Genomic DNA, 26,353 nt, shown 5'->3' on the forward strand with positions numbered 1-26,353 from the left:
GGACTTCCAAGAAGCCAGTTTTTCATACTGCGCTGTCTATGCCACTTCACAGAGGACTATCTAGAAAAAGCAGCGGAGATGCGCAATAGGTTATATAGACTCTAAGAAGAGTTTATTCTCCACAATGTGTGGATGAAGCTCTTAATTTGGCATTGGGGAAAACACGAGATGAACTGCTACACAAAAAAAAACACTAGAGCTAAAGAACACTCTGTAATGTTCACAACCACATATACTTTGAACTCACGAAAAGTGGGAGATGCAGTCAAGAAACACTGGCATGTTAAATCCACGGACCCAAGTTTGCCTGCTGAATTTAAGAATCCACCACTTATTGTGTATAAGAGAGGTCGTAATCTACGCGATGAATTGGTCCATGCCAACTGCAAGCCACAAGAAAATCAGGCAGGCTCTTTTACGCCCTCTTCCAAATGGTAGCTATAAATGCAGAGGTTGCGCACATTGCAACAATATGATGAAGTGTGAATATTTCTGCCACCCACATACAGGAAAACGGTTCCAAATAAATGACATTATTACGTGCTCCACCACCCATGTTATCTACATTATTAAATGTCCATGTGGGCTGTGCTATGTAGGTAAAACCCTATCGTTCTCTCAAATAGAGAATCAGTGAACATAAAAGTTCAATTAGGAGAAACGACAGGGATTATACAGTCGCAGTACATTTTAATGACCTAAAACATGACATTTCTACCTTTAGATTTTGTGGCATAGAGAAAGTTAAGATATCAGGTGATATAACTAATACTCTGAGCAAAAGAGAATGTTTTTGGATTTTCACCCTCCAGACATTATTTCCTGACGGTCTTAATGATGAAATGCCTATGTATTTTATGTTGTAAATTTGAAAATGAAGTATGCCCCTATTTCAGATTACTCTGACGTTTTTCTTATCCAATGATTTATGAAAACTTGCTTGGTAGGTCGATGGTCTCATTGTGGTTTTACAGACGTGTTTAATATGTTTTATGTACACACTTTATTCAAATATTTATGAAATGCATATTGTTATATTTGGTAGCACTGATTTGTTTTTCACCTCGCCTCCAACCCCATTCGATGCGTGGAACGGATGTGGGTGGGGCTAGGTCTACATAAGGGTGCTAATTTAAAAAGCTCACAAAAGCTTATTAAAGATCAGTGGTACTATCAAGAGCAGTGTGCGGGTTCCTTCCTGTTTCTCATCTTATCCAACTGTTACCATGCACCTGCAAAAAAGATTGCTCCGTTGTGTCAGTGCCTTTTAAATGACTGTTTAGAAATGTGTAAATTGTTGTTTTAAAAAAAAATATGTTTTAACTCTCATGTAGCATGATGTAGATTTACTACAGAACCCATAATGCTCTGTGTCAATATACGGTCTTATCTTGGTAAAGACAATCCTTAAACTAACACTATGGTGTGCCGTTTACATATGAATTCATCAGAGGAGGCTGGTGGGAGGAGCTACAGGAGGATGGGCTCATTGTAATGGCTGGAAAGGAAGGGATGCAAAGGTATCAAACATATGGAAACCACGTGTATGACTCTGTTCCGTTCGTTCCATTCCAGCCATTACAATGATCATGTCCTCCTATAGTTCCTCCCACCAGCCTCCTCTGTAATACATGGCGTCAGAAGTTGGATGTCTATTTTTTTATCTCCACAAATTGTATTCGACAGTGATTATACAGATGGTATGACTGTAGAGAACAGTAGAGGTTTTCTATAGAACTAATCCAGTTCATTCAACATGATGTATCTGTTCAAGATCATATCCTTTAAACAACCACTAGATGGAGACATTCCATTTGACATGATAACTGCAAAGCTACACGCAAAGCTACATACTTCGAAACCCATTCTCAGTTCAAGCTTTTATCATAATATTCATTTATCAGAAAAGGAAACTGATTTAAGGTGATCTCAACCATCTGCTGGTGTAAGTGAAGACAGAACAACAGGCTGTGATTGGAAGGCAGATGTTTCAAATTAACCCTGAAATCCTCAGATTTTGGCAGAGGTTTCTTACTTTCATGGATATCCAGGCATGAGGCGCTGGTTGGAAACTCACCTCTGACTAAGTATCGATAGAGTAAATGAGAGCATTATCTTGAAAGTGAAACATGTTTTTTTTTACTGAGTTACACCCTACTTCTTTGTTTTAATACCAAACTGTGAAACGTGTTGAAGAGGAGAAACTAACCTGTTACAATCAAGGAATTCTTAAAGAGCTACCGAACAAACCCACATACAAACACCTGTGTTATTCCTGAAGTTTGGATGAAAAGAAAATGAAGATAAGAAACATGTCCCTTTGCTGTTAACTGTTCATTTACAGATGACATCACCTGGACTCTGTCATGTGTGTTGCGTGTACAGTATGTGCTCACACCCATACTAGATTAAGGGTGGGATTACAGGATTAGAATCTTCCACTCACAGTACAGGGCCTGTAAATAGATCTAGCAGACACAGTCAGCACACTTCACTTGTATTGAGGATATATCTGCTATTGATCATTAGATAAGGATATATTTCCCTTTCAAGGTCTGCCCTTAGATTTTTTCATCCAGGTCAAAGGTAAGGCATAGGCAGTAGCATACATTAGTACTGTAAACCAGACAGTTAGTTGGAGCTAAGATTGTGTGTTTGTTTACACAACACTTACCACTTATTCAATACTGTCATTTGACCAATTCGTTACATTTTTATTCTAATCATTTAATCTGATGAAATGTGTTAAAATACTGTGTTGTTGTGTTCCCACTTAACCCCAATTGATTAAGCAGTAAAGGATTGTGTTTCCAGGTCCTCGAGGACTGCGCTGTATGTTAGCGTTTGTTCTTGCCTTCTCTTCAGAGACTAATAAATACCTCAGTATTAAACTGTGTAGACATAACAATTGATCCATTACGTGCCCAATAAATATAATCCTCCACTATTAAGATGTGTGTGTGTTCCTATATGTTGGTCTATGCTAATGACCATCCTCTCTCACAGCCATGGAGGTGGATGTTGTATCTCACAGCCTAAACCTCCTGGAGACTCTCAAAGAGTCCATCGAGAACAACAAGCTGTCAGATGTCAAGGATGCTGTGGAGGACTGGCCGTGGCAGGAGAGCGGGGGCCCGAAAAAGTCTGCATTCATCAACGCCCTCCGCGGCCTGGGGCCTGAGGATGATGGAGCCGCCCTGTCCCCCTGCCCCACTCCTCCAGGGGAGATGGCCATCTATTCCAACCCCAAGCACCCTGACTTCAGGCTCTGGGACTTGCCGCCCACACCCGCAGCCTCGCCCTTTGAACCAGAAGGGTACATGGAGCGGGTGAAGTTCCTGCGGTACAATGTGGTGGTCATGGCATTCACACAGAGTCTCCAGGCCAACAGTGTGGCAGTGTTCCTGGAAGCCCGCTCTATGCAGAAGGACATAGAAAAGGGTCTGGAGGAGAGGCGGAATGCCAGCCTGGAGTTGATAAAGGCCCAGGGGGTGGCCCTGCCTAAGGAGTTCCTAGTGAGGCCCTCCTGTCTGGAGAAACTTGACTTCCCAGGACTCCTGGAGGAGATGGAGAGGGACCTCCCAGAGATCCGGGCCCACACCCTCCTCCTGGCCCTGCCCACTCTCTCCCCAGTCCTGGTCACCCAGAAGAGGGACGCATTCAAGGCCCTGGTCTGGGCGGCCGCGTCACTATCTGGAGGGGTGTCGGCCATCCCCGTGCCCCTGGTGGCCTCCATGGTGGACGCCAGAGTGGGTGTGAGGATCCTCACCAAGGCCAGGGCCTCGCTCTGTCTGGACGACGAGTCTGTGGAGCGGTTGGCATGGCAACGGTGCGTGGATCCGGCACGGCTCAAAGCCCTGCGGACGTGTAACTTGTCGGTTGAAGTCACTAAGGGTGAGGTACATCTTCGGCTGGCAGCGGCAGAGAAGGAGTTGACCACAAACACGACCCGGCTGGTGGAGATGGCCATGCCCAGGCACGCCCGCTCAGCCGGTCGTTCCTTCACTACCATGCTGCAGGCTCTCAATGGGGCCATCGATGAGATGGGGGTTGACGAAGAGAAGATACTGGCTGCTGCTGGTATAGGAGAGGGGAAATGAAGGAGGTCAAGAGGAGGGCTAAAAATACCTGGGTCATATTCATTAGGTAGTGCAACAAGTCGAGCTAAACTCCTTTTATGCTCGCTTCGAGGCAAATAACACTGAAACATGAATGAGAGCACCAGCTGTTCCGGACGACTGTGTGATCACGCTCTCCGCAGCCGATGTGAGTAAAAGCTTTAAACAGGTCAACATTCACAAGGCCGCAGGGCCAGACGGATTACCAGGACATGTACTGCGAGAATGCGCTGACCAACTGGCAAGTGTCTTCACTGACATTTTCAACCTCTCCCTGTCCGAGTCTGTAATACCAACATGTTTTAAGCAGACCACCATAGTCCCTGTGCCCAAGAACACTAAGGTAACCTCCCTAAATGACTACCGACCTGTAGCACTCACGTCTGTAGCCATGAAGTGCTTTGAAAGGCTGGTCATGGTTCACATCAACACCATTATCCCAGAAACCCTAGACCCACTCCAATTTGCATATCGCCCTAACAGATCCACAGATGATGCAATCTCTATTGCACTCCACACTGCCCTTTCCCACCTGGACAAAAGGAACACCCATGTGAAAATGCTATTCATTGACTACAGCTCAGAGTTCAACACGATAGTGCCCTCAAAGCTCATCAATAAGTTAAGAACCCTGGGACTAAACACCTCCCTCTGCAACTGGATCCTGAACTTCTTGACGGGCCGCCCCCGAGTGGTAAGAGTAGGTAACAACACATCCTCCACGTTGATCCTCAACAAAGGGGCCCCTCAGGGGTGACACAACAGTGGTAGGCCTGATCACCGTCAATGACAAGACAGCCTATAGGGAGGAGGTCAGAAACCTGGCCGTGTGGTGCCAGGAAAACAACATCTCCCTCAACGTGATCAAGACAAAGGAGATGATTGTGGACTACAGGAAAAGGAGGACCGAGCACGGCCCAATTCTCATCGACGGGGCTGTAGTGGAGCAGGTTGAGAGCTTCAAGTTCCTTGGTGTCCACATCACAAACAAACTAACATGGTCCAAGTACACCAAGACAGTCGTGAAGAGGGCACCACAAAACATACTCCCCCTCAGGAGATTGAAAATATTTGGCATGGGTCCTCAGATCCTAAAAATGTTCTACAGCTGCACCATCGAGAGCATCCTGACTGGTTGCATCACTGCCTGGTATGGTAAATGCTCGGCCTCCAACTGCAAGGCACTACAGAGGGTAGTGTGTACGGGGCCAAGCTTCCTGCCATCCAGGACCTTTATATCAGGCGGTGTCAGAGGAAGGCCCTAAAAATTGTCAAAGACTCCAGCCACCCTAGTCATAGACTGTTCTCTTTGCTACCGCAAGTGATACCGGAGCACAAAGTCTAGGTCCAAGAGGCTTCTAAACAGCTTCTACCCCCAATCCATAATACTCCTGAACATCTAATCAAATGGCTACCCAGACTATTTGCATTGCACATAGAAACAGAAAACATAGATAATACCCACCCAGCTCACGCCCTGACCACACTAAAACAAAGAAAATACAAAAGAACTATGGTCAGAACGTGACAGTGTGTGAGTTGTATATATATATATATACACTGCTCAAAAAAAGAAAGGGAACATTAAAATAACACATCCTAGATCTGAATGAATGAAATATTCTTATGAAATACTTTTTTCTTTACATAGTTGAATGTGCTGACAACAAAATCACACAAAAATTATCAATGGAAATCAAATTTATCAACCCATGGAGGTCTGGATTTGGAGTCACACTCAAAATTAAAGTGGAAAACCACACTACAGGCTGTTCCAACATTGATGTAATGTCCTTAACCTGTTAGTGTGTAGGGGGCGCTATTTTCACTTTGGGGAAAAATCGTGCCCAATTTAAACGGCCTCGTACTCTATTCTAGATCGTACAATATGCATATTATTATTACTATTGGATAGAAAACACTCTCAAGTTTCTAAAACCGTTTGAATTATATCTGTGAGTAAAACAGAACTCATTTTCCAGCAAACTTCCTGACAGGAAGTGACAAATCTGAAATCGAGGCTCTGTTCCAGGGCCTGCTGGAATCAGCACGGTTTTACTCAGAAAGTATTGTACAGTACAGTGCCTCATGTTCCTCATGTACAACAACCACACACACTACACATACTGTAAATTTGAACAAAACACCTGACAGATAAAGTGAGTCTAAACTCACTTCACAAATACAGTACAGCACAGTGCAGAATAGAAAATTGATACAGTACTTCCTTCCATCATCAACGCCAAATCACAAAAATAGATGCTTCTGTCTCTCCTGCTTGGATGAACATGCAAAAACAAATGCAAAGCCTGGCAGAAGATTGGGTTCCTCTTTTAGTTTCTCATCCTTATTTCTGAGAAGACTGATATGCTGCAGATATCTTTCGTGAGAAAGTCATCACAGCGAATCCCTTCTGAGGTAAGAAGAAACAACTTTGTGAATGTTTGCTATTTTTTTAATGTATGTCTACCCATTATAAAGTGAGAAATGTATCCTGGATACATGTTTATTTACGATCATACTGAGCTGATAATGGGACATACCTCATGTGCACATTGAGATAGAATGTTGCTAAAATGCTGTCAGTTCCACTTTAAAGTAATTATAAAGTGTCACCAATACATTTCTTATATGAAAATCTACAGTCATTTAGATATTTCTGTTTCAATGATATGGTAATAATGAGTGAGAGAGAACCAACAATTTCAAGATAGGATAATCAAATGGGAAGTGTAAACTTAAATTCCGGGCCTCCACCTGACGAAAGCTTTAGGAAAAACAAATTGTGTGTCGCCACCAAACAGGCAATAATATAGTCCTACTGTACACTAGGCTACTACCAATCAAATTTGCAGTAAATGTACAAGTGAAACTTCTAAAACAGATATTATATTATTGTGGAAGGTTTTATTCATATAAGCTTTGCTTTCGAAGGCGAGAACATAAAATAAATAAAAATAATAATCTCCACATTTGGATAGGCTACAAATTATAAAATAAATAAAGTAATCAAAATAAGTACGAAATTAACCAAATAAATACAGTGCAAATAAGTTTTTAAGGCACACAACAGAATATTCTGGCATAGGCTATATTTATTTCGAATAAGACGCGGTGAATAGAGGCTTTGAAAATTAAACAAATATAAAGTGCAATGAAGAACCTATTTTTCTTTTCATGATATATTAACCTACCTAAAGGTTTCTGGCAAGGAACACAATCATGTTCACCTTTTCTGGTTTAATAGACTGCAGAGTGGGGTAACAATATTGACTACTGTAGGTCTACTGAAAACACGTTCAGACGTGTAGATGCAAAGGTATTTGAGGATGATGTTGGCAAAGAGCGGAAATCGACCCTTATTCCCTCTCCACCACATCCTACCTACTGTTTATAATATTTATAGTAGGTGGGATGTGAGCTCTGCGCTGGCCCGCTGTTGTGCACTGAGTATGACCGTTTGCCTAGCTCTTCCAAGAACACTGCCCAGTGATGTCTTCTATGTTGAACATGCAAACTCGATCTCTGTTCTAACTGTCCAAAATCACCATTGAAAGGGTATCCTATCACCCTGCATGTCTACAACGTTTGATTACAAATCACCATTCAAAGTTATCAGTACCACATATCACCATATGATTGGTTTATATGTATTTATTTGCACACAAGAAAAAAACATTATTGGTAAGATGATTTCCACATTGTAGTCTAATGATTAGACTTTAAATCGGTGGTTTGTGCATGACACAGGCTGCATTACAGACCGTTTACTGATGCGCTCCCCCCTGCCCCATGTAAAAAATATATATATATACAAAACAATATATACAACGTTTGGACGATGTGTCATTCCAGATGTAACAGCATAGCTTCCGTCCCTCTCCTCACCCCTACCTGCGCTCGAACCAGGGACTCTCTGCACACTTCGACAACAGCCACCCACGAAGCATCGTTACCCATCGCTCCAAGCCGCTGCACTTGCAGAGCAAGGGGAACAGTTACTTCAAGGTCTCAGAGCGAGTGACGTCACCGATTGAAACGTTATTAGCGCGCACCCCGCTGAATAGCTAGCCATTTCACATCGGTTACACAGACATCGCCCAACCCTAGTTCATATACACCCCCAGGCCCATGAAGAATATTGTAACTATATTCGCACAGGACTAATAATACTAGAGAACGTTGGTTATGTATTTATTACCCCGAATGTCCGTTTTTCCAGAGGGCGATTCGGACTGAATTTGTTTTTTTTCAAAACTTCCCCCTGTAATTATTATTATTTTATATACATTGACAGCTATGACGGAATCCTGTCGTTTTTTTTTCTAGAAGTGGAGATATTTCAAGAAGTCCTGGCGACAGGCTACACTGATTACACTGAAGCTTGGTTCCCAAGTTTCTAAATCATACAAAGCCATCGTTGGTATAGTGTCGCCAAAATATTTGAAATAAAGAAGTGTGATCATAATCATTAGGATAATTTAGCGATCGGCAGTAGAAAGCCCAATACGGACGGGATACATTTTACTGGGGGGGCTCAGGTATGGAACGCCGTTTCGGTCTTTGCGTGTCAAAAAATATACACTATTTGACGTGTCAAATAACACTATTTCACGTGTCAAATAAGCTTGTTGACCAATCAGGACTTGAATGTGACTGCACGTCACATACTAATTTAACTAGATATTTAGATATTACACATTGATTACACTATCACTCGTATTGCATATGTCACAACGATTCATCGATACGTATGCTATGATGCTGGTAAAGTTGTTTCACGCACTTACAGTGCTGGTCATAAAAAAAGCTAGCTAGCTCATGGATGCAAACAATATTCTTCCCCAAAAACGTAGCAAAACGACATAATCTGTTTCAACTATATAGCTAGGTGTCATCATCTAAAATAACCCTAATTTATAAGACAGTTCTTATTTGATTAATGGTGGTTGGAGCCATCTATGTGAATCCTCAATGAGGATTAACTACAATAGCGGACTTTGCGGCTAGCCTTAAAAATGAAAGTATGTCATTGACAGTGATGCAAATGAATAAAAATAGTAGAATTATGCCATAATTGAATAAATCATGCTAAACGAGGTTGGAATGTTGTTATATAAAATCAACAAATGACAATAATTTGTTAATTTTACGAAAATCTGTTGAAATCACACTGGATGTATTATACTTTAGAATTGCATTGGGGGCATACTTATTTCACCGTTCAGCCTCACCTATGGATTGTGGATCAATGACATGGGGTATCAGTTTACTCTGTGACACACCTTATTAGATATACAACATTTGCCAGACAACAACAAGACTTTGTTCCAGTTCACTTGTCCTAGGGCTGCATTCCAGTACATTTTAGCAGCGGGAATAGCAACTTCTTGACATAGTTTTCTTATATACATGTTATTACATTTTCATTTTCAAATGTAATTTCCTTCTAGTTGTAATGAGGCTACAAAATCCTCAACAGTTGCACTTGGAGTATTGTTATATTCCCCTCAATGAAAAATAGCACCTTTGACAATTTGATACTCCTCAGGAGTGAGTGTAACATTGTGTGTTCTCATGAATTCTGGATAATCATATAGTTGTCCATCATTATTCAATCATTGTTTAACCCAGATAATGTTGTTGTCATACTAGTTCTGGAAAAACAAAGACTTGTATTTGTATTTTATGTCTTTATTATTCCAGATTGTATACCTATGTGGCGAAAAATTGTGTTTGTACATGAGGTTCCAAGTTAGAAGTACTTGTTTATGAAAGTTTGCAAGCTTAATAGGGATTTTACCCACATCAAAGTTGCGTTTGAGTAAGAATTCTAGACCACCAATCTGTTGGAATATTAAATGAGGGATTATATTCTAAATTCAATCCATATTTTGAAGTTAAATGAAGTTAAATAATTTAGTATCAACAATTTTAGTTACTGACAGAGGAACATCCAAGGCAAGGGAGGTATAAACTAATCTGGACAGACTTTCAGATTTGGACAAAAGTACATGTCCAGATAAAGAAAGATCTCTTAATAACCAGGAATTAAATCTCTTTCCAATTTTCTCTACAATAGGAGAGAAATTTAAGTTGGCCCTTTCTTTCTGATCTTTGTTAACTTTAATACCAAGATATGTGATCACATCTTTTACAGGGATATTACACACTGAGTTTAAGTCACATCTTTTCAACGCAAATAATTCACATTTCCTAATATTCAGAGATAAACCAGATACATGTGAGAAGGCATTAATACACTCCACAGCTTTCCTGACTTCATTATGATCTTTAAAAAAATGCTGGTGTCATCAGCCAATTGTGAACATTTTATCTCTTTATCTTGTATCTGAATACCCCTAAAACTATCCTTATTTATTTGAAGTGCCATAACTTGTGTGACCAATAAAAATAATAAAGGAGAAATTGGGCATCCTTGTTTAATTCTGAGTGTAATGCCGGATCTCTGTGAAGTTCCATGGGATAATTTAACAGAGCTGTTACTATTATTGTTGTCACGTTCCTGACCTGTTTTCCATTGTTTTGTATTTATTTTAGTTGGTCAGGGCGTGAGTTGGGTGGGTTGTCTATGGTTGATTTTCTATGTTGGGATTTTGTGTTCGGCCTGGTATGATTCTCAATCAGAGACAGCTGTCAATCGTTGTCCCTCATTGAGAATCATACTTAGGCAGCCAGGGTTTCACTTGTGTTTTGTGGGTGTTTGTTCCTGTGGAGGTTTTGTTGCCACACAGGACGGTTTCGGTTTTGTCACGTTGGTTGTTTTTGTATTTTGAAGTGTTTTGTTGACTTTCATTAAAAGAATGAACACTAACCACTCTGCGTTTTGGTCCACACCTTCTGTCAGCGAGGACAGCCGTAACAATTGTAAAGTGTCTTAAAAACTTATTTGGGCTGCAGGGGCAGTATTGAGTAACTTGGATGAAAGGTGCCCATTTCAAACGGCCTCGTACTCAATTCTTGCTCGTACAATATGCATATTATTATTACTATTGGATAGAAAACACTCTCAAGTTTCTAAAACCGTTTGAATTATATCTGTGAGTAAAACAGAACTCATTTTGCAGCAAACTTCCTGTCATAAAGTGAAAAATCTCAAATCGAGGCTCTGTTCCAGGCCCTCCCTATCATTTTGCTTGAGATTTATGACTATACATGCACTTCATACGCCTTCCACTAGATGTCAATAGGCAGTGAGAGAAGAAATGGAGTGTATAGCTTGAACTGAGGTCGAATAAGAGCTCTTGGCATGACGTGACACCAATTTCCTGTTTTCAGGAAGACGCGAGAAGGAACCTGGGATTGCCTTCTGAAAAGCTGTCGTTATAGACGGCTATTATCTCCTGCTTTGATTTTATTTGATAAATGTGACAATATCATCGTAAAGTATGTTTTTTCAATATAGTTTAATCAGATTATTGAATTTTTTTCGGGAGTTTTGCCGTGTTCCGTTCTCTGAGTTTGTTGACGATGGAGAGATTCGCGCCACTTGGCAAGTGTGCTTGCTAAATCGAGAGGGAAAAAGGCCGTTCTAAAACCAAACAACGATTGTTCCCGACAAAGGACCCCTTGTACAACATTCTGATGGAAGATCATCAAAAGTAGGACCCATTTATGATGTTATTTCATATATCTGTCGAACATGTGTACTATTAGTTTGCGCCCAGATTTTGAGGGCTCTCTCGCCATAACGTAAGCTGGATGTCGTAATGAAGTTATTTTTAGAATTCTAACACGGCGATTGCATTAAGAACTAAGCTATCTTTAATTTGCTGTCCAACATGTATTTTTTAGTAATGTTTATGATTATTTATTGATTAGATTAGGTGCCTCTCCAAGATTTCTCCGGACATTGTTATTGCATTTTGCCTAGTATTCACATTGTATAACCACGATTTGTGCCGCTAAATATGCACATTTTCGAACAAACAATATATGTATTGTGTAATATGATGTTATAGGACTGTCATCTGATGAATTTTGAGAATGTTAGTGAAAAAATTTATATATTTTGCTGGTTTATTCGTTATCACTACTGTTGGCTTGAATCAATGCTGTTGTGTTTTTGGCTATTGTGGTAAGCTAATATAATGCTATATTGTGTTTTCGCTGTAAAACACTTAAAGAATCTGAAATATTGGCTGGATTCACAAGATGTTTGTCTTTAATTTGCTGTACACCATGTATTTTTCATAAATGTTTTATGATGAGTATTTAGGTATTTCAATTTGGTCTCTGTAATTGTTCTAGCTGCTTCGGTGCTATTTCCGATTGTAGCTGCAATGTAAAACTATGATTTCTACCTCAAATATGCACATTTTTCGAACAAAACATAGATTTATTGTATAACTTGTTATAAAACTGTCATCTGATGAAGTTGTTTCTTGGTTAGTTTGGTTGGTTCTTGGTTAGTTAGGTTGGTTTTGTGCAAGCTACCTGTGCTGTGAAAAATGTCTGTGGTTTTTTGTATTTGGTGGTGAGCTAACATAAATATACGTGGTGTTTTCGCTGTAAAACATTTTAAAAATCGGACATGTTGGCTGGATTCACAAGATGTGTATCTTTCATTTGCTGTATTGGACTTGTTAATGTGTGAAAGTTAAATATTTCTCAAAAATATCTTTTGAATTTCGCGCCCTGCACTTGGACGGGCTGTTGTCATAAGTGTACCGGCACCGCCCTGCAGCCATAAAAGGTTAATTACACCTTGACAATATTGACCAAAACCCAAAAATCAAAGAGTCTAAAAAATGAACAAACTGTACAAACAGATGAACTGTATATACACACTACCGTTAAAACGTTTGGGGTCACTTAGAAATGTCCTTGTTTTTAAAAGAAAAGCTCAGTTTTTGTCCATTAAGTCACTTTGGATAAGAGTGTTTGCCAAATGGCATTTATAATATATATACAGTATATTATACATGCAACACTGAAGGGTTTACACTGCCTTGCAAAAGTATTCATCCCCTTGCCGTTTTTCCTATTTTGTTTCATTACAAGCTGTAATTTAAATTGACTTTTATTTGGATTTCATGTAATACACAAAAATAGTCCAAATTGTAGATGTGAAATTATATATATTTTGTTAAGTGGTGCGTGCATATGTATTCACCCCCTTTGCTATGAAGTCCCTAAATAAGATCTGGTGCAACCAATTACCTTCAGAAGTCATAATAATTAGTTAGATTGCACACAGGTGGACTTTATTTAAGTGTCACATGATCTGTCACATGATCTCAGTATATATACACCTGTTCTGAAAGGCTCCAGAGTCTGCAACACCACTAAGCAAGGGGCACCACCAAGCAAGCAGCACTATGAAGACCAAGGAGCTCTGCAAACAGGTCAGGGACAAAGTTGTGGAGAAGTACAGATCAGGGTTGGGTTATAAAAAAATATCAGAAACTTTGAACATTCCACGGAGCACCATTAAATCTATTATAACAAAATGGAAAGAATATGGCACCACAACAAACCTGCCATGGAAGGGCCGCCCACCAAATCTCACGGACCAGGCAAAGAGGGCATTAATCAAAGAGGCAACAAAGAGACCAAAGATAACCCTGAAGGAGCTGCAAAGCTCCACAGCGGAGATGGGAGTATCTGTCCATAGGACCACTTTAAGCCATACACTCCACAGAGCTGGGCTTTACGGAAGAGTGGTCAGAAAAAAGCCATTGCTTAAAGAAAAAAAGAAGCAAACAAGTTTGGTGTTTGCCAAAAGGCATGTGGGAGACTCCCCAAACATATGGAAGAAGGTTCTCTGGTCAGATGAGACTAAAAATTAGATTTTTGGCCATCGAGGAAAATGCTATGTCTGGTGCAAACCTAACATCTCCCATTACCCCGAGAACACCACCCTCACAGTGAAGCATGGTGGTGGCAGCATCATGTGGTGGGGATGTTTTTCATCGCCAGGGACTGGGAAACTGGTCAGAATTGAAGGAATGATGGATGGGGCTAAATATAGGGAAAATCTTGAGGGAAACCTGTTTCAGTCTTCCAGAGATTTGAGACTGGGACGGAGGTTCACCTTCCAGCAGGACAATGACCCCAAGCATACTGCTAAAGCAACACTCAAGGGGTTTAAGGGGAAACATTTAAATGTCTTGGAATGGCCTTGTCAAAGCCCAGACCTCAATCCAATTGAGAATCTGTGGTATGACTTAAAGATTGCTGTACACCAGCAGAACCCATCCAACTTGAAGGAGCTGGAGTAGTTTTGCCTTGAAGAATGGGCAAAAATCTCAGTGGCTAGATGTGTCAAGCTTATAGAGACATACCCCAAGAGACTTGCAGCTGTAATTGCTGCAAACGGTGGCTCTACAAAGTATTGACTTTGGGGGGTGAATAATTATGCATGCTCAAGTTTTCAGTTTTTTTGTCTTATTTCTTGTTTGTTTCACACAAAAAATATTTTGCATCTTCGTAGTGGTAGGCATGTTGTGTAAATCAAATGATGCAAACCCCCCAAAAATCTATTTTAATTCCAGGTTGTAAGGGAACAAAATAGGAAAAATGCCAAGTGGGTTGAATACTTTCGCAAGCCACAGTATAAATTGTGTAGGGAAACATTTATATCAATTCATCATCAAATAGACTTTTATTAATTTATTAATGTAATTTTCTCTTTTTCTACGCCTTTTGAATTGTACATTTATGATATCCACATTAAAGTCTGCTTTTAAACCTTCTTTGAAATGTAGCCCGTTGTCAAAAATAAACTTGAAACCTGACTATTTCATTACATTTGTGTATTTAAATCTCTGGTCGAATTACTGTTGGATTGTATTCCTTTGACATAAAACATTTATAAAAAGAGAAGTAAATATAAATATTGAAAGGGTCTATAGCTTTCTGTGTCATTTACTAGCCACTGGATTATATATCTGCATACATTTAAATTAATCAGTGGATGTTGCCCTCCTTGCGAAGCTTGATTTATCTCACTGATAAATATGAGTAAAATAATCTGATGATCATTTGATATTACAGAGGAAGGCTAGCGCTTGGGGGTTGACACTTATTCAGTGAAGGAAATGTCTGTGTCTTGCGAACAGCAGCACCACTTCTTCTGACTGTCTACTACAGTGACAGGCAGCTGGACAACAGAACACAACTTCAGGTGTCATTTATAAAGCCTGAATTGTGCATTGGATTTGAACAGACGACCATCGCGTGAATACTGGTAAGAGGTCGCAGACACTATTTCTGTTTGTACTATTTCTGTTATGGTAATTCATGCGACCGTTATGGTTTTGCAATGTGGAGTGCAACATGTTAAAGTGTATGTTCACAGGTGTTGATATTTTCGGATGAGTTGGATTTGGGAACACATTTCAGATATTGATAGCATCTAATTAAAATCGAATTGTAGATATTGTCAAGTTCAACTAGGTTACATTTTCTTTAGTGTGTCAGGTGTAGGCTACATCTACATTTGCACTAATATCAACCTAATCAGCTCATAGCTCTATACACTTCATACATTTCTATTGGTCAGTATTTTCAATGGAAATGAATCTACACCCAAAACATGAACCTGTTTGACTTTTTTATGCTCAATTTAGGAATTTATACTTACTCAGAATCAACACATCTTCATTGGCTTTAGGGTATAATTGAATCATGTATTTTTTATTCTATATTTATTATGTGAGAAATATGTTCATATTACTATGATTCAAATCTCATTCCGATACAAATTATTGTGGTGTAGCCAACATGTCAACATTGTGGAGAATAGGGTCAATGTGGTTTCAGTTCCCTACAATCAAAATCTGTGTGGAGTCATTCTATTAATGACAAATCAAAACTAAAATGACGACATTTTGATGTGTTTAACTTTAATTAAAAGTTATTTTCACTGTTAGTTTTATGTTTAAAAAAATGAAGACAATGTACTGAATGTGTGTGTCTGTCTGTCCAGACAGTGAGCTCATCTGGCCATTTCTGATACAGAGAATCATGCACATCACAGGAGCTGAAAGACTCATCCTCATTGGTTATCTACTGCAAGGTGGGTCGCTGTGGGAAAGGCGGGGTCTGATTGCACTGCTTTCTTGCGTCTCCCATTGCACGTTACCATTTACATTTGATAGGTTATCTGTAGCTAGGTTTCCATCCAATTGGCGACACATTTTCATGTGAATATTTAAAAATCTGCATAAAGAAAATATGAGTTGAAAATGCGATGGAAACACTATGAACTTTTGATTTTTATTTGGTACATGAAAATGTAAGTGAAAAAGTACATGTTGTGTGCACTATGTCATCATGCACTGATTTCTATCTGTACAAGTCAATTTGGTGGAAACACACCACTGGTGGGAAATTGCACATATTTTCTTTATCGGATTTTAGAATATTCGCATGAAAACCTGTCGCCAATTGAATGTAAACCTAAACCTTTTTATACGATATGACTTTACTCATGAAAACTGTGGATGGAAACATGGTTAGTGTTCTGATCCTTATTAAAAGCCCAGCGCAGTCAACATTCAGTTTTTCCTGTGTTTTGTATCATATTTATACAACAGCTGATGAACTAACACTGTAAAAATGTGATTGCTGTTATTTCCTGATAGTTGCTGGTTGAAATACAGGACCTTCTAAACAGCAGGTTTTGCGTGAGTGGAGTTTTGGCTTCCCTGGTGACATCACCAGGGGGGTAAAGTTAATAGACCAATAACAAAGAGCGTTTCAAAACCTCTCTGCCAATAACTTCGTTTTAAGGTTGCATATCCATTCTCTGCTCAGGTGGATTGATCCACACTGTGGTTAATGCACTATTGTGTTCCCTTCCCCACTCTAAGACAGTCCTAGCAAAATTCTTGCTTGAGAAATAAAAATTTTAAAAACATTTTTAAAAACTATTACAGTAAGTTGCTTTATTGTTAGCCAGAAATAATGTCATATTGAGATAAAAACGTTTGCACTGGGTTTTTAAAGCGATAGTTTATACATTCCATGTCTACTAGCATTGCTACATCGCTAAATAACTAGCCAACATATTCTTTTACGGTTTGTAGGAAAAATCAACAACCTAGTGAAGTTGAAAAGAACCTAACACCCCAGTCTAATAGTTTTTCGTGTGTATTTCAGGTGTTCTGTGCCTAGACTTTGCAGCTCTGGTGCCTCAGAATATAGAGGCTCTCATTGGATCTTGTGTGGCCATTCCCTGCTCATTTACACTGGGATCTGGATATGAGTCGTCCCTCACAGCTTCATGTAAAGGAATATGGAGGAAAGGATGGAGAGGAGTACACGTGTTTGATTCTAGTCTCACAGGAACAGGCTTAAACACCATTCAAGGGAATCTAACTGGGAACTTGCAGCAGAAGGAATGCACCACAATCCTGAATGACGTCACATCTTATTTCAATGACTACTATTGTTTCAGACTTGAATGTGACAATGCTCTGAAATATAATTTTCCAGGACGTGTCACAATTGATGTAAAAGGTAGAGTATCATTAGAATATGCTATTTCTGTGTTGTGTGTGTTGTGATGTGTTGTGTTCATTTAAGTTGCAGGTTTGAACTGGCTGTATTTAATGCACTGCTCATGTAATAAAAGTTTTTTTTTTTTACTCCCTCAGAGTATCCATCCAAACCCACTCTAAGTCCAGCAACAGTGGATGTGATGGAGGGGACCTCAGTGAGTTTGATCTGCTCTGCTGCAGCCCCCTGTCCCTCACTCCCTCCAACTCTGACATGGACCCCCACACTGAGTGACAGTGTGGAGGATTTGCAGGAGACTCCGAATCAAGTCATAACTTCTCTCCTGAACTTTACCGCTTCACATGTCCACCATGGAGAGAAGATCTCCTGCACTGCGCTGTACCAACGACAAGCTGGCAAGAGTGATAAATCATCTAAAACTTATCTGACAGTCACTGTTCTTTGTAAGTTGATTCATGCATGGTAAGTTTGATTCATGTATAGTAAGTTATTTATTTCTATAGAATTTGACGACTTTCTGTGCACTCTCCCTCAGACTCTCCCAAGAACACCTCAGTGTCAGTCAGTCCCTCTGGTTCAGTGTTAGAGGGCAGCTCTGTGAGTCTGACCTGCAGCAGCAATGCCAACCCAGCAGTGGGGCGCTACAACTGGTACAGAGTTATTGGAGAACAGGTTTCAACAGTGGGGGCTAGCAGAATGCTAACTGTCCAGGTACCAGCAGATGACAGTTATTTCTACTGTGAAACCATCAATGACCATGGAGCCGAGAACTCATCTGTCATTCAACTAGATGGAATATGTATGTACACAATGAAACCAAATATGAACAATATTTTCAACTATGGACAGTATCATAACACACACTAAATTGACTCTTGATATACAATATCTATTGTTTCTTTCCCCCAGACCCTCCCAAGAACACCTCAGTGTCAGTCAGTCCCTCTGGTCCAGTGGTAGAGGGCAGCTCTGTGACTCTGACCTGCAACAGCAATGCCAACCCAGCAGTGAAAAACTACACCTGGTACAAAATCAATGGGCCTGAGGCTGTCACTTTAGGATCTGGAGAGAGCTTCACCTTAGACAGTAAAGCAAGTGATAGTGGGGAGTACTGCTGTGAAGCACTGCATGCACTTGGTACGGAAAAAGCCACAGTTGTTCAGCTGGATATTCAATGTAAGTTATATACATTATACTTTTGCAATGGTATGATAAGGGATGTAATTTAAGGATTTTGGGCACTGGCCAGCCAGGATAGAAGACTGCAATTTTTACTAGCCTGGGTCCAAAATATGCGCCACGCATTATTTGAAAAGACAAAATGTCAGTAGCTGGCGGGCTAGTCGGGCACATTTTCTACTAGCCCAGTCTGAAAAGTACTAGCCACGGGTTAGCGTGCTAGGTTTTCCATCCCTGGGTATAATACAGTATAGCTCCTAGTGTAGGAACAGAAACATAGAAGCATCAAGACGCTGCTAACACTTTACCATAAGGCTACATTATTTGGCATCAACCAATGTATCGTTAAATTGTGTCAATGCATTTGGTAATCATTTACTAATGGTAAAGGAACATGTCATATTTTAGCCATCATTTTGAAACGGTACATGTAGAACCTTTCACTAATATAGTTGATGCTAATCCATAACCTTATTGTAAAGTGTTACCAAGATGCTGTGTTACCAAGATGCTATAAACAGTCTATTTATAACTGGTTGAATATGACTCTGTGTTGAGGCACACATCCAGCTGCTGTGACCAGCCACACCTGGTGTGTAGCCAACGTCTGGGTCATGGGTTCACGCCAGTGCCCAGACTGTCTGGTCCAATGACAGTGAGCCATTGTCCTGTTGCGTGACAACCATGAATCTTTACTGTGTGTGTGTGTGTGTGTGTGTCAATGGCTCTCCATCACTGAAGCCTGTTGTTGAGTTTGTATGGCAGTGTGAATATGTTTATGCATGGCTGTTTGTTCTGTATTGCCATTGGCAATCTAGTCAAGATTTGTGTTTTATCTCAACTGAAGGGTTTCCGAAGACAAACCTAGAAAGCAAAATTATTATTGCCCAAATCCATCCCCCATTTACAATCCTCCGGCGTGTTTATGTGGCCTAGTAAACACTTGGAATTACGGTCCAAAGGTGGGCCAGGTTTGATTGCCATAACTTAGCCAGATCATTGCCATGAAAAAGCTAGACCTAGCCTATCAAGTTGGATACGGCGCAAAGTAGTAACTGGGCCACATCTATATGCCAGCCCAGGTTTGGCCCTTATTGTGGAAATGATCTGGCTTAGGTATGGCAACTGAATCTGGCTCACAGCTGGCTTTATTGTATATAATTACAGACATGTAGCATGGGAAGTATGGATAGGCAGACTAACACCACTGTTGAGAAGTGTATAATGCACTGTTTTCTTCCAGATCCCCCCAAGAACACCTCAGTGTCAGTCAGTCCCTCTAGCTCAGTAGCAGAGGGCAGCTCTGTGACTCTGACTTGCAGCAGCAATGCCAACCCAGCAGTGAATAACTACACCTGGTACAGAGTTGAGGGATGGGAGAAGGACCTTGTAGGGTCTGAAGAGAACCTCAGCATCTTCAATGTAACCAGGCTTTCAAATGAACAGTACAACTGTGAGGCTCAGAATGTCCATGGACTGCAGAACTCTGAAGCCATCAGTATCGATGTAACATGTATGTACTGTACAGTATTTATTCTACTGATTATGAATCGCAATCACTCATTAATGTGAATGAACTATTAACAATAATTGTGTCCTCCCTGTCTGTTCATTGTAGTTGCTTCAGAGATCCAGAACACCTCTCGCTGCATCAGGATTTCAGCTACCTCTCAGATCAGATGTTTCTGTGATAGCTTTGGAAACCCTGCTCCCACAGTGGTGTGGCAATTGGCTGGAGAGTCTGTCAATCACTCCACTAACACCATCATCAGGGAGGAGCCAATGGGCCGAGCAGGCCTGAGGAGCTCCCTCACCATCCGCCAATCACAGGAAGAGGAAATACCGAGTCTGGTCTGCCTCAGCTCCAACATTGATGGTTTTGACAGCTTCTCATTTAACTTAACATCAATGAAAACATACGAAGGTACAGTTAGGAGATGTTTGTCCTGCTCTACACCAGAATTAGTTCCTAACAGTTCCCCCGGTCCCACTAACCATTCAAGAGCTTGGAACTATAAGGTTATATCTTTATTTTTTGTCAAAATGTAGTTATTGACATAGCCTTGTTCTGTTCAATGTTCTCTATGTATATAGTAAAAATACCCCTATTCATGTTGTTCAGTTCAAAAGAACACAAGATAAAAATGGCTGACACCGTTCAAACCAATGAGGATTCGGGAACTTTAAAACCAATTATCTCAGAAACGTCTTTATGCAGATAGAACCTCATAGTCCCAAGCTCTCACATCGCCAAATTAGACGGATTTTTAATACAAAGAAGGAATGGCGGTGCTTGTTTTACACCTCATTTGTTTTCTCTATGTTGTGATCGTGCAGGTTTCCACCTAATCTCTCTGTTGATCGGGGCTGGTGTGGGGGCAGGAGTGATGATGCTCCTATGTATCCCACTGCTTCTCGTCTGCATGTAAGTGACTGACACAGGGGCCAGGGCAGGTACGATAATGTAAAAGACCTTTGGATAGATTGGTCCACTTTTTGTCTGGACTGGTATTTGACGACATTATCTTAACATCTCTGTTGTTTTGCTCTCAGGCATAGGAGAGCCAGGCAGTCACCAAACAAAAGCCAGGACACAGCAGAGTTCATAGTGACTGATGAGGTAAGTAACTACACTAACATTCCGACATTGCACATGTGTATGTGCTTACAGTCTAACAATGTGGAAAGGCATGGATATACATATTTCACAGAAGAGTGTGCATGAACACCCTATTACATATCCTAGATGCCGCACACATTTCAGCACTGGTATTTTTGTTGCAGTGAAAGATTGGAGGTAGCTTGGCTGGTGGAAATAAAAATGTAAATATGCAAAAATCAACTGTGTGCATGAAGAGGAACTCAAGTTAGTTTACGCTGCAGTGGTTCATTACTGTAATTGAGTCTTTTGCAACCATGTTGTCTGGATCTCATGTTAAACAACTAACTAACAACTAGCCCTTTCCTATCCAGTGGTTGACTTGCTCATATGATTGTTTTGCATTGTGTTTTGTGTGGACACCAGGCAGTTACAGCTAATAGGAGTCCACATAAAAAACTCTGCCAGTAAGCTTATTAAACCCCTCTAATGTGATGCTTACCCCTCAGACCTTCTTTCAGGAAGAGGACAATGTCTATGCCAATAAAGCCATGCTGGATGAGGCCCTCGGACCCAACAGGACAGTGGACAGGGAAATTGACGACACAGACCTACTCCACTACGCCAACTTGAACTTCTCCAAACTCCAGGCCAAGGTGGCCAAGCAGGGGGAGGGGGAGGGAGAGATCAGGGGAGTCGCCTCCAAAACGACAGAGTACGCAGTGATCCGTCTGCACTCCACAGGTAGTATCGAGGGAGGGGCTGGGAAGAAGGAGGCCAATCCTGCTCTGGAGCAGGGGGATCACGCTGAAGACCATGGAGCTAAAGTCTTAGAAGAAACCCAGGCAGGACACGAGAGTGATGGGGAAGAAGTTGCAAAGGATTCTGCGCTGCCAGAGCTACAGGGTGTGACTAATTCTGCCCTCAATGTCCAGGAGTCTACAGAGGCCCCACTGGGACAATCTGAGCAGCACAACACAGCAGAAACCGCTGTGGATGAGGTGACACTGCTTTCTAAGTAGAAAGATTCCTCTAATGGTGAAGAGGAGGTAAGGTATGGGAACATATGTCATGGTCAGGTCATATCTGAGGCAAATTAGGGAAAACCTCAGTTAGATAAGAGGAAGAGGAGGAGAGCATAAAGGCACAGTAAACTGCTGTATAGAGGGAGTAAAGCTTGTGCAGATAAGCAAGTGCAAGGTTATGAAAAATCACCCATAATGCACTGCAGACACATCATCGTCACCTTTCAAACTGTAGAAGCACCTTTTTTTAACACCAGTTATTCTACAGTGTCTGTTCATTAGTTAGATTTTCATCTCTATATACACAATATGTACAAGTATACAAGTATGTGGACACCCCTTCAAATTAGTGGATTTGGCTTAAAATTAAATCCAATTAGGGAATACATTAGATTTTGTCCTGCTGATCTACACAACCAACTCCACATTTTCAAAGTGAAAGAACAACTATACCATTTTTTCTTAAACAATTTAATAGAACAAAAAAAACAAAGATGTCTTGATTGCGTATGTCTTCACACCCCAGAGGTAATACTTGGTGGAAGCACCTTTGGCCGCTATTATAGCTGTGAATCATTTTGAATAAGATTCTACGAACTTTGCACACCTCTTAGGGTAACACACACCCATTGTTTTTGTCAAAATAGCTCAAGCTCAGTAAATTTGGTTTGGGAGTCATTAGTGGACAGCAATATTCAAACCTTGTCACTGATTGTAAAGCAGATATGTCAGTACAATCCACAATACTTGAAAATACAGAGGGTTTCACTCTGTGTTGTGTAGTTCTGGATTTGGCCTGTGGTTTTTAACTTAGGCCAAAAAGTGTATTTATTTGCCGTGTTTTCTTGCAGTATTACTTAACAGCCTTGTTGCAAACAGAATGGATGATTTGGAGTAAAAAAAAAAAAACACAGGCTTCCTCCTTTTTACTTTTCTATACAGGCCAGTAATGTGGAGTGAATGCAATGTTGTTGATCCTCCTGTTTGTGGCGGCAACATCGTGTTATTGGTATGCTTGACCCCAGCAGGGATTGGAGAGTTTGTCAGGATCGTAATAAATATGAAAGGAGCAAAGCCCAGATAAAACGTTAGAAACCCTCCCTCAGTCTTCTGAATACCAAACACTGGGATAGAGTTCTATTTTTCAGCGAGTCAATTACACACATTTTAATCTCAAAGACAAACAAGAATGGCTTTCCAATACCTGTTGAGTGTTTCTGAATGGCCCAGTCTCAGTCCTGACTTAAATCTGCTGGGTTCAATCCGGATTCAATCTGTATCGCCGAAGTCAAACCAAATGAAAATCAAATCAAGAAGCTTATTTTCAGTCTCTCAGTCGCAGCTTTGATGCACCTGTACTGTCTCCGGAAGGTCCGTGTTAAAGCTTGATGGAAATTTAAAGGCAATGTTCCCGCGTTCGCGGAGACTGCATTCACGTTAAACGCTGCAAATGTCGGCTCAATCAGAAATTACATTTTTAAGTAGATCTTCTGTGATACTTCAGCGATACGGATTGAATCCAGCCCAAGGTTTGAATATTGCTGTCCATCAATGACTCCAAACCAAATTTACTGGGCTTGAGAAGTTTTGACAAAAACAATGTGTATATGTTGCCCTATGAGGTGTGCAAAGTTGTTAGAATCTAATTCAAAATTATTCACAGCCCTAATGACTGCCAAAGGTGCTTCCACCAAGAATTTACTCTGGGTTGTGAAAACATACGTAATTAAGACAGCTCCGTTAAATGTTTTTATTTATTCATTTGGAAAATGTTTCATCATTATTCTTTCACTTTTAAAATCTTGAGTAAGTTGTGTACATCGGTAGGAAAACAATCAAATGTTTTTTTTTTAAGGCAGAAAAATATAAAGACTGTGCAGGGGGTGTGTAGACTTTCACTAGGCTCTGTGTATGTTCTTTTATTCTGACTTTTTAACTGTGTTTTTATAGATTAGTGTCATTCCTTACATACATTTTCAATTAATTCCATTTAATCTCGCAACAGTTTTTAAAAGTGTGATATTTTTGTTTGTTTTTCCCTGAGTTGTTCCTCTTCTATGAATATGTAACTTAGTGTTACAGAAAATGTGTATTTATGAACTTACAAAATGTGTGTGATGGTTATGAATCACTTCAACATGTTGTATTTTTGTTATTATTGTTTTTTCTTTTTTTGAAAATGTATTTACAATGATTACAGGTGAATACAGGTTACAAGCAGTCAGTAATTTCAGCATGATTCAGTAATTATGTAAAGTAAAAAGACAGTAATGATGTACATTACGATGTTGAACAAATATTAAAACATGGTGTCAGTTGCATAGCATCTACACAATAGCACATCCTGAAATATGGGAAATTCCTAAACAGTGAAGCATTTCTATTTTGACAGCCAAGTAAGCACATATTGCATTGATGTAACACACGATGTTCAAACCCACTTTGAATGACGTCAATAAATTCTGTTTCCTGCCATTTTGGTCTTGACTGACTTATCATTTAAAAGTACAGTTAAGGCAACTACCGGTACATTAATGTGTTTTTATTGCTAACAATCCAGATATAAAGCACTAGTCAAAAGTTTGGACACACCTACTCATTCAAGGGGTTTTCTTAATTTTTTACTATTTTCTACATTGTTGAATATTAGTGAAGACATCAAAACTATGAAATAACACATTTGGAATCATGTAGTAACCAAAAAGTGTTGAAAATATATTTTATATTCTTCAAAGTAGCCATCCTTTGCCTTGATGACAGCTTTGTACACTCTTGGCATTCTCTCAACCAGCTTCATGAGGAATGCTTTTCCAACAGTCTTGAAGGAGTTCCAACATATACTGAGCACTTGTTGGCTGCTTTTCCTTCACTCTGCGGTCCAACTCATCCCAAACAATCTCAATTTGGTTGAGGTTGGGTGATTGTGGAGGCCAGGTCATCTGATGCAGCACTCCATCACTCTCCTTCTTGGTCAAATAGCCCTTACACAGCCTGGAGATGTGTTTCGGGTCATTGTCCTGTTGAAAAACAAATGATTGTCCCGCTAAGCGCAAACCAGATGGGATGGTGTATCACTGCAGAATGCTGTGGTAGCAATGCTGGTTAAGTGTGCCTTGAATTCTAAATAAATCAGTGACAGTGTCACCAGCAAAGCACCATCACACCTCCTCCTCCATGCTTCACGGTGGAAACGACAGATTTCCACTGGTCTAATGTGTATTGCTCGTGTTTCTTGGCCAAGCAAGTCTCTTGTTCTTATTGGTGTCCTTTAGTAGTGGTTTCTTTGCAGCAATTCGCAGCAAAACTTTGTGAAGCATTTATTTGGGCTGCAAAGTGAGGTGCAGTTAACTCTAATGAACTTATCCTCTGCAGCAGAGGTAACTCTGGGTCTCCTTTCCTGTGGCTGTCCTCATGAGAGCCAGTTTCATCACAGCGCTTGATGGTTTTTGCGACTGCACTTGAAGAAACTTTCAAAGTTATTGAAATTTTCCAGATTGAATGACCTTCGTGTCTTAAATTAATGATGTACTGTAATTTCTCTTTGCTTATTTGAGCTGTACTTGACATAATATGGACTTTTATTCTTAGCAAATATCTTAAGGCTGTGTGAGTTAATTAGCCTTTTCCAAACTATCAAGTGCTAACATCAAGGTCCAGTAAAACACATGAAGTCATTTTCCCATTTTCTTTGCCGTTGTGATATCCCTTCTGCTACTGCTGGACTGCCTGTACAAACGTCCTTCTAAACGTCCTCTTGCTTTTTTCCCCCATCAGTATTTCTCCTACTACACATTTTCTATGATGTAAGATGCACCACCAATAGAATTACATAATTTACAGGATCTCTGTGTACTCTTACCTCAATGTCCTGTATCAGCAACAGTGGCGTTTTGGTTTGTTAGTAGATTTGCAACAAAGTGATTATGACACATCACTTCAAAGTT

The 26,353-nt window shown here is 40.2% G+C and overlaps 2 protein-coding genes across 3 annotated transcripts; both read left to right on the forward strand.

Moving 5' to 3' along the window:
* The first annotated feature begins 3,008 nt into the window (after positions 1 to 3,008).
* Positions 3,009 to 4,100, forward strand: LOC139572491 (interferon-inducible GTPase 5-like). Its single transcript, XM_071395227.1, has one exon. It carries the CDS (start codon positions 3,009 to 3,011, stop codon positions 4,098 to 4,100), a length of 1,092 nt encoding a protein of 363 aa, XP_071251328.1.
* An 11,263-nt stretch (positions 4,101 to 15,363) lies between these two features.
* LOC139573827 (myelin-associated glycoprotein-like) lies at positions 15,364 to 24,878 on the forward strand. Of its 2 annotated transcripts, none has more exons than XM_071397731.1 (10): positions 15,364 to 16,161; positions 17,247 to 17,606; positions 17,744 to 18,049; positions 18,142 to 18,405; positions 18,516 to 18,782; positions 20,029 to 20,298; positions 20,404 to 20,709; positions 21,123 to 21,210; positions 21,339 to 21,405; positions 21,906 to 24,878. In XM_071397731.1, the coding sequence occupies exons 1-10, from the start codon at positions 16,050 to 16,052 to the stop codon at positions 22,404 to 22,406; spliced, it is 2,541 nt and encodes an 846-aa protein (XP_071253832.1). In that variant the 5' UTR covers positions 15,364 to 16,049; the 3' UTR covers positions 22,407 to 24,878. The 2 variants fall into 2 exon arrangements, with proteins under 2 accessions (XP_071253832.1, XP_071253831.1); XM_071397730.1 differs by having other exon boundaries at positions 15,365 to 16,161; positions 21,894 to 24,878.
* Positions 24,879 to 26,353: the final 1,475 nt, after the last annotated feature.

Source organism: Salvelinus alpinus, chromosome 4 (genome assembly GCF_045679555.1).
Source record: "Salvelinus alpinus chromosome 4, SLU_Salpinus.1, whole genome shotgun sequence".
Classification (NCBI taxonomy): Eukaryota; Metazoa; Chordata; class Actinopteri; order Salmoniformes; family Salmonidae; genus Salvelinus; species Salvelinus alpinus.